At 38.0% G+C, this 8,109-nt stretch overlaps 2 protein-coding genes and 1 long non-coding RNA gene across 4 annotated transcripts in view; 2 read left to right on the top strand and 1 right to left on the bottom strand.

The window, feature by feature from the left end:
• The window catches only part of LOC100745651 (SWI/SNF chromatin-remodeling complex subunit SNF5-like), a 2,476-nt gene extending 1,722 nt beyond the window's left edge, over positions 1-754 (top strand). The window contains exon 3 of the mRNA XM_012383012.3: positions 1-754. This exon is cut by the window's left edge and continues 2 nt beyond it. Coding sequence (XP_012238435.1) covers positions 1-655 — 655 coding nt within the window. The 3' untranslated portion in view covers positions 656-754.
• Positions 755-1,085: 331 nt separating this feature from the next.
• Positions 1,086-8,097, top strand: LOC112212504. Of its 2 annotated transcripts, none has more exons than XR_002946317.2 (3): positions 1,086-2,439; positions 2,515-2,656; positions 3,159-3,300. It is a non-coding gene; the product is annotated as an uncharacterized LOC112212504 (long non-coding RNA). The 2 variants fall into 2 exon arrangements; XR_002946318.2 differs by lacking the exon at positions 3,159-3,300 and adding an exon at positions 7,425-8,097 and having other exon boundaries at positions 1,863-2,439.
• Positions 7,555-8,109, bottom strand: part of LOC100745527 (larval cuticle protein A3A-like) — a 2,305-nt gene continuing 1,750 nt past the window's right edge. Inside the window, exon 3 of the mRNA XM_033319709.1 lies at positions 7,555-8,109. This exon is cut by the window's right edge and continues 22 nt beyond it. Within this exon, the coding sequence (XP_033175600.1) occupies positions 7,915-8,109 (195 nt within the window). The 3' untranslated portion in view covers positions 7,555-7,914.

The following is an 8,109-nucleotide window of genomic DNA, read 5'->3' as shown; positions in this document are numbered from 1 at the left end:
AGCCGCCATTGCCGCTCCACTGGTGCCGTATGCACCTTCCATCGCACCTTCCGCGGCAGTTGCACCTGTTTTGCCCGCAGCACCTGCACCAGCGCCAGCGATTCCATCCAGCGGTCCGGATTCCGATGTCGAGGTCGTCGAGGCTAGGTCCGGTCCCTTAGTCACAGCCGGTGCAACCTCTCGCGATGAACAACTTCGACAACAACAGGAACAGCAGCTGCAACAGCTGAAAGAACTCGAAAGACAGCAACAGCAACAGCAACAGCAACAGTTGCAACAGTTGCAACAGCTTCAACAGCAATCCAGACTGCAACTGCAACAGCAGATCCAACAACGCCAACAGCAAAGGATACAGAAGGAACAGGGAAGCGAGCAAGAACAGGAACAGCAACAGCAACATCCACAGCAAAGACAACAACCCCAACAACAACAACAATCACAAGGAGCACCCGTGAAAGCTCTCGCTACACCAGTACAGTTGGCAGCACAAGCTCCTCAACCTGGTAGATTGGTCAGCCTGCCTGCGTCCAGAACTGTTACCAGCTACGCGACTTATCCTAATGCTTACGCATATACAGCCGCCTACTCGTCGCCATTAGCTTACGCCGCTCCTATCGGTGGTCTCACCTATGCTCCCGCCACTGCGCTCCTGTAAAGATTTTTCTTTTTTAATATTGTTTTGTTATTAAATCCCGCCTAATTGAACAAATCAACGAGTTAAAATAAATGCGTGTTTACAACGAATTAGACGAAATTGTCTGATTTGTGAGTTATTTAGATTCCTGAAGTCCTTGCGTTTGTACGTGATACACAAACACATATTACATTTGACATGGTTTCACGTATGTGACTTTACCGACATGTAAATTATACTATAAAAGTTGCTAGGTAAAATACCATATCACTATATCGAGTATACGAAGAATACAATTTTAGAAAAATTAGAAACTAAAATAGCTGAGAATGGAATACTTTGGAGAAAATTTGTTGGAAATTAATATAGTATTTTTGGTTGTAACGAGCGCACCTCGGATCTATAGCATTCCATCAAGAAGCTACTAAGGAACAAGTTCCTCGTTTGCACGCTTCGCGAATCAGCAATTCCGAGGGAGCACAAATTTACGATCTGTCGTAAGAAGTAAGTCTCTGCTATTGAGTCATTTGCAATTTCTCTCGTTAACAAGGCGCCAGAAATCAAAAACATCGTGAGTATTCGTTCGATCGAACCTGCAAACCATTCATCCACAATAGGATCATACGTCTTCTTCGATAGCTCCACGGAATATTAACATCGTGGCTATTTTATGTAAAATGATAACGTTGTCCAGTACACGTGGAAATATTTTTATTCCGTGCAGCGTGGCGTCTCGTGGCGCGATCGTTGCACCGTGAGCAAAACGGGAAGATTTATTATTCAACAGGGTCTGGTTTTCTTTGTGGATTGCGTGGAGAAGCTCGTGACGGGGCCAGTGTCCTCGTAATCTCCGTAGCCCTGGTCACAGTCGATTACGTCGCCACGACCTACGTGACCGTGCGCGGGCGTAATAAGTAAAAGCGTCGCGAATAACGTCGATCAATGTCACAGGCGTACTTGCGCGAATCGATCACTCGTCACGTTCATCCGCGCGAACTTCGATTCATCGGGCTCGTTCACCGTTACGCAAGTTTCGGCGTTGCGACGCATCGTGTATTGTGTCTTTTACGCAAGAAAACCTCTACATTTGTATATAGGGTGGCCCACACTTTTCTTTTCCGAAGTTCAAACTTCGCCAGTATGCTTTAGAAAAATATAGAAGATGTCCAAAGTATAGCAATGATCGTAATATCTACTAGGTGGGCCAAATTTCTATTTGGTTGTACTAGTAAAAGATATAAACATGTATAAACATTCACAGCTCGTCTAGAATATAAAAGTACACTGTTGCGTATATACGAAATTTCATGAAATATTCTGAATAAGCGTGAAAGCGTAAAGACGGTACTTCCTGCTCGAAAAAATCCTATGGTCAGTCAGTCGAGCACAGATTTGTGACGCTTCTTGAAGCAGTTAAGATATGGGCAAATGACAATCTCGCTAGGAAATTTAAAAAGTTGCTGTCTTCATATTTAAATTCTTGGCGACATCGCCGCTATAGCTGTTATTTATCAAGAGATTGTTTTTTACCGTTGCAAATACGATCGTTCGTATCGATCTAATATATCGATAGATATGTTCCAAGTATCTTTAAATTTTCTGTCAAGTCGACGAAACAAACGTATGTACATAAAAAGCGAACAAGAGTTACGAAAAATAGGTTACCTGGAGAAAGGAAGTAGAGAGATCCAAAATGAGGGACACCCTGTATATGTTCACTTGTACGATGGTGTACGACCTTCAACTACGTGACACGTAACAGGCTAGACGAATTGTGTTATGTCTCGTTGCATTGCATTTTTATGGTATGTGATCTAGACGATTTATTTGCAGGCTTTACTTTTGAGGTTATTTCAACATGGATAAATGATATTTTGTAGCTTGTCAACTGATTTATGAATGGTTGAGAATGCTGAGAAGATTTGTGTCAGATGTAATATGATAATGCTAATATAATGATAATGCCGAGTTTAAAGTAGTAACGAGACTTTGATGGAAAGAAAATTGGAGGTTATGTAACGTGTAATTAAGTATGCTTGTCAGATATAGCTATATATATTTCTTGCTTGTTTCAAATTCGCAAGATTATTTCCTCTATATATATGTGTTAAGATATTAGTTTGACTAGCTATTTCAATGATACATAAACATTAATGTATCTAAATTAACAATTATATCGTTGATCTATATGGATATATTATAGATTCTGCTAATTTAATATGTATAGAGAATATGAATAAGTAAGTGGAATGCATGTAGAGTAACGCAGCATCTCTGCAAGTAGTATCGTCGTGTATATGTCAGACGCGTGCGTCATACGATATGTTTGAATCGATGTATCATACATATATGTATTTATTACCAAATTCGTGTATTAGAAACTCTGTATCTGTGAAATATGATGAAAATAATAGTAAAAAACTGCAATTGTATTAAACGCACGATAGTCTGACAAAATAATGACTAATACTACTGCAGCTACGTCTAGTTATACGTATTGAATTATTCGTATTAATACTTGTAGGAAAAAGGAAATTTTATTTCTGCTTGTAACAATATATCATTAAATTTGACGTATGATCTCTCCCGTGAAAATACGATTATTATATGAATAGATACAATTATTAAAAAGAGATTATCGTATAAGTTCCAATTACATATTTGCAGAAAAAAGAAATAATAAAAACGACGAAGACAATTGGAAAATTCATAAAAATAACAGATACATGGCTTTCGTATACGAACGATAAAACTTTACAATTTCAACATCCAACTGTTAGTGACAATTTTAATTATCTGTAAAAAGCGATGGTTACTGGATATTTACACCCAATTAACGTGTACGCACGAACGTTTCAGATCTCATTAAAATTCTTATGTAATATTACGCAATATCCATATTATGCGTTTTCACTTTAAAATTGTATCACTTTCCTGAAATAACGAGTCTCGATTGTGTTCTCGTACAAGGCAACGATCATTTTGACTGACTTGGTCTTAATGATAACGTAACAGGTTAAGAACGCATGAAATGAAAGGTAAATAAGGAGGCTCTAGATTCGAGAAAGAAAGAAAGTGTTTTTTATACGCAGCTGCGTAATATCTATAGCAGACACCTGTATCTTAAAATGAGCTAATTACCGAATGGAGATATATGTTTCGAATGATTTATTTCCTATTATTGTTGTTTTTGGAAAAATTTAATTTTCCTTCTGTTTTAGTACAATTTAAGGCAATATAAATCACGTAAAATGTATATAATTTATACATTAATATTATATTTTTGATCTTTCGATCTACTTAATCATTTTTAATCTAAATCAATCAATAAGTATTGAAAGCCTCGAGTTGACTAAAATATTATTGACAATCATAATGAGTGATCGTAATTAAATAAATTTACGAGCTTTGAAACTACAGTAATTTATTGCGTAGCATAATATGTAAGAGAAAACACGCACCTGTTAAACTCTGCATTTATCATGTAAACAGTTAACTTACTATTCCTATGCTAAAACCATACATTTAACCAGTAATATCAAATGTTATTTATCACTAGGTATTGATCGTACTTAAAGAAATAAATTATTATTCCCGACGATATTATTGCAATGACGGTTGTCGAAAAATAAAATTACGAAGTACTGGCAAGAATCAAAATGATAAGACAACAAAGAATGAGATCGTAAAGTATCGTGGAAACAGGTATATAAAACGAGAACAGAGATGGAAGAATAAAAATCATAAAATACTGCCCAAGGATAAAATCATCGAATATTAATAAACAATAAATTTATAAAAATGAGCCGAGGATAAAATCGTTCGATGTTTACGAATAATAAAGTGAAATATAGGCGAAAGAAAAAGTGATTCGATATTGATGAATAAAATTGTGATACACGAACGAAGGATAAAACGATGAAAAGTTAATGGAAAAGAACAGTTTATGTAAAATATTACCAAAGAATGGAACGCGATAAAAATGAGAAAATCACGAGGATCAGGGATAATGAGAGCAGACAGCCCTTGGCCGAGTACAATAGGGCTCAGGCAGTCTCGATCGTGTCGAATCGGTTACATACCTGTTCGTACTGTCCAACTTTCACCGAATAAGCCAGGGCTGCAGCCGCGGCCGTCAAAGTACCGCGCCCAATGTCACGACGTGGTCCCTCGTAATCGCGCCCCGTATTACGTGTCTTGCTACACAAGAAACCGGTTCACTTTTGCCGGACCGGTTACTGAAGGAATTCGACCAAATGGACAATGGATGGCCCGCGGGCGAAACTCGAATCCGTATCCTTTTATCGATTTTTCAATTAAACCGTGAAATTACGTTATTAATATTTCTTACTTCATATTCATTCATAATATCGTATTTGAAGATTCCGCCTCGTAATATCCAGAGTGGTACGTGCGAGTATTTGCACATTTGTAGAAACTTTTCACGAATGTAATATTGTACGAAACATATTGTAACATTTTGAAGTTTCACCAATACTAGGAATTAGATTATCATGATGACGTATTGATATTGTTTCGAGCAAATCGACCGAAGAGAACTTCTCACTGCAACTGGGAATCCTCGATGACTGAACGAACGCGTAATTTCGTTTGTGAGAATCGTTTGATGTTGCTGGCAGTTTCGCAATGAGAGATGTGGCCTGTCGTTTGAGCGAAATTTAAACGCTTAATTTCCGAAAGTTCAAGGATAACATTAAGGTTCCGCGAGAGCGATATATAATAAGATCACCGGTTCCTCGGTGGTTTTTATTCCCGTGAACGTTTGACGATCAAGGTTCGGTAATGAATAATGGAAGACTAAAGAGGCTGACAGTTACGTTATAATCGTTTGAACGGAGAAGGATATTATGGACTTTAAACCGAGTTTTATTAATTATCGCTCCTTAACACTCCGATCTATTCTGAATATTAATTTGCTATTTCTAAAACAGAAGCTAAAAAATGCAACATGTTGACAATTTTTCTGAGAATGTTTTTAAATAATCGTAAATTACCATTACGATCAAATCAACATCGCAATTAAGATCGAAATTCCCAACGAATTTTCGCAATAAATAACAAATCTCTACAAATAATTCTATGTATATTTATGCTTTCCTGGAATCCGAATTCTACCGAATTCAGCGATTGTTTCAGCGCAATTCTTTCGATAGATTTATTCGTAGATAGATTTGTTTTGTAAAACGAATGTGAAAGCACGCGGTCCCGATACCTCATTGCGAGCAATCAATCGCCGATTGATAATCGAGTCACGTAAACGGTAGAAGCAACTGCAGGTGCTATCGTGACTGGGATATGCCTTTCTTCTATGGATTAAAAGGTTACAAGGCGTTTCTGCGGGCACGACAATGAAAAATAGATGCGACTATTACAAAAACCTGTGTCTCGTCGTTCTAATGTATTTTTCATTATTACGCAATAATTTAACCATTAGAAGCAATTAAACTACGTAATCGGTATCTCATTTAGTCAGCCGTACGCATAAATCGTCATATAGAACTATAATCACGTAACGCATTCAATTGCGAAACGATTTGTTACAGTCCATACTAACAAGCATATTAAACATTTGCTTTATGAGTTACCGCTAGCGTGACAATATTATTTTTTCGTAGAACTCGTAGGGTTATAACGAAGCAAATTAATGAAAAACATTTTATTAATTATCTCTTAAATTACTTCTCAAGTATATATATATATATATATTGATATATTGATATTCAGAAAAATTTTGTTAATTTTAAATCTCTATAAAACAGTCGCGGTTTTCTCTTTCTCCATTCTCAAATAATTTTTCCCTTTACATTGTATACCTATAATACCAGCGTAGAATGTTTTCGAAAGGTTCGAGAACTCATTCGTCGCGCGTTCATCGCCGAAAAACTTTATCATTCTGGTTCACTTTTTATTACGCAATCATTTAAATCGAGGCCGGGAATTCAGACGCCTTTCTCCCTGGTAATGGATTCGCTTCGTGTGATCCAGATGAATTTCGTATACGTACACGAACTATCGGTTTTTCGTTATCGCGTAATTCTTCCCAGAAATAATTCAAAATTTACTTCTTCTTCCGAATTTAGCAATTTCGCGTTAATATTTCACGCTGTTCCCAAAAAATTAATGCAGCAGACTTTTACATCGCTTGAAAGATTAAGAGATCAACGCTCTGCTCTGCTGCGGTGAAAGATGAAGAAGGAGGTAGTATGAAAGCAATTGTCAAAATAGAACACGTGTCGTGGCTCCAGCTAGTTTTCTCTGAACCAGTTTTCGCCACACCAGGATGGGCGTGGATCCTTCGCGAACGAGATCTGCAGAACAAAAGTAGACAGTGCGTAGAAATTTGACGGTATTACGCGGTTTGTCTGACGTTCGCGAAACAGCACGAAAGTAGAGAAAGTGGGTCAGTCCTGGCGACCACCAGAAATAGCTCGATGATCGAGCAACGCGAAATTGAAACGCTACCCTGTACTCAAGGTTACGCGATCGCGTTACTCTTCATTCCATGGAGCACGCGTCTACTACTCTTCCATACAGAATAAACAGGATTCTACCGAAGGATACTAATCTAACTCTTTCTTGGTATCCTCGTCGTTGCGTTATTCCATGTCGATGATAAAATATATACGTATGGATATGCACACACATACGTAAAAACGTGTGTTAAATTATTAATTATCAAATTTCTAGTTGTTAAACGTCTAGTGACTCGGATTAGAGAAATCATAGATATCTTCAATTATACGAGTCCCTATTATTTGTCCTCCGACAGGTGGGAGTTCGAACAAACGGAATGCTACTGTAACGCGAAGTAAGTTGAGTAATAGGATATTCGACAAGACACAGCAGAGGACCGGATGAAAGAAGAAGATGAAAGAATTAGAAAGTTCTAAAATATAACGAATTACGCTACGATATTGTTTTACGTAACAATGAACAACGTTATAATACTACCGTATATTATACTATACTACACTAACCATATACTGTGATTTTGTCAGACTAAAGTATATCGAATAATACACATTAACCGAAATAGTAAAGTAATTAAGAAATAATATAGGAAGCAAGAAGAGAATGTAAGTCTAGATAAATATAGGAAAGAAGAGAGGGGCGAAAAGAGGAGGGTGAGACAGAAATGCAAAAGACCAGAATACACTTGTAACGAGTTTAATCGGTCACAAACAAATCTGCTAAAAAAATAAATAAAAAAGGTTCAGCCTGAGTCGACGAGTTATCGTGGGCAAGACGCGACATGACGCTTAGAGGTAGTGGGATGCGTAGGTGAGGGCGGGTGCGGCTGCGATCTTGGCGAAGGGTGCTGGGTGCGCGGCGTATGCAATGGGTGCTGGGTGCGCAGAGTACGCGATGTGTGCTGGTTGAGCGGAGTATGCGATGGGGGCGGCGTGTGCGACGGCGACTGGAGCGGCATGAGCAACGGCCACTGGAGCGGCGAC

Source organism: Bombus impatiens, unplaced genomic scaffold (genome assembly GCF_000188095.3).
Source record: "Bombus impatiens unplaced genomic scaffold, BIMP_2.2 scf_0203, whole genome shotgun sequence".
Classification (NCBI taxonomy): Eukaryota; Metazoa; Arthropoda; class Insecta; order Hymenoptera; family Apidae; genus Bombus; species Bombus impatiens.
Note: the sequence above shows the minus strand (reverse complement) of the source record. Positions and strands in the feature narration are given on the sequence as shown.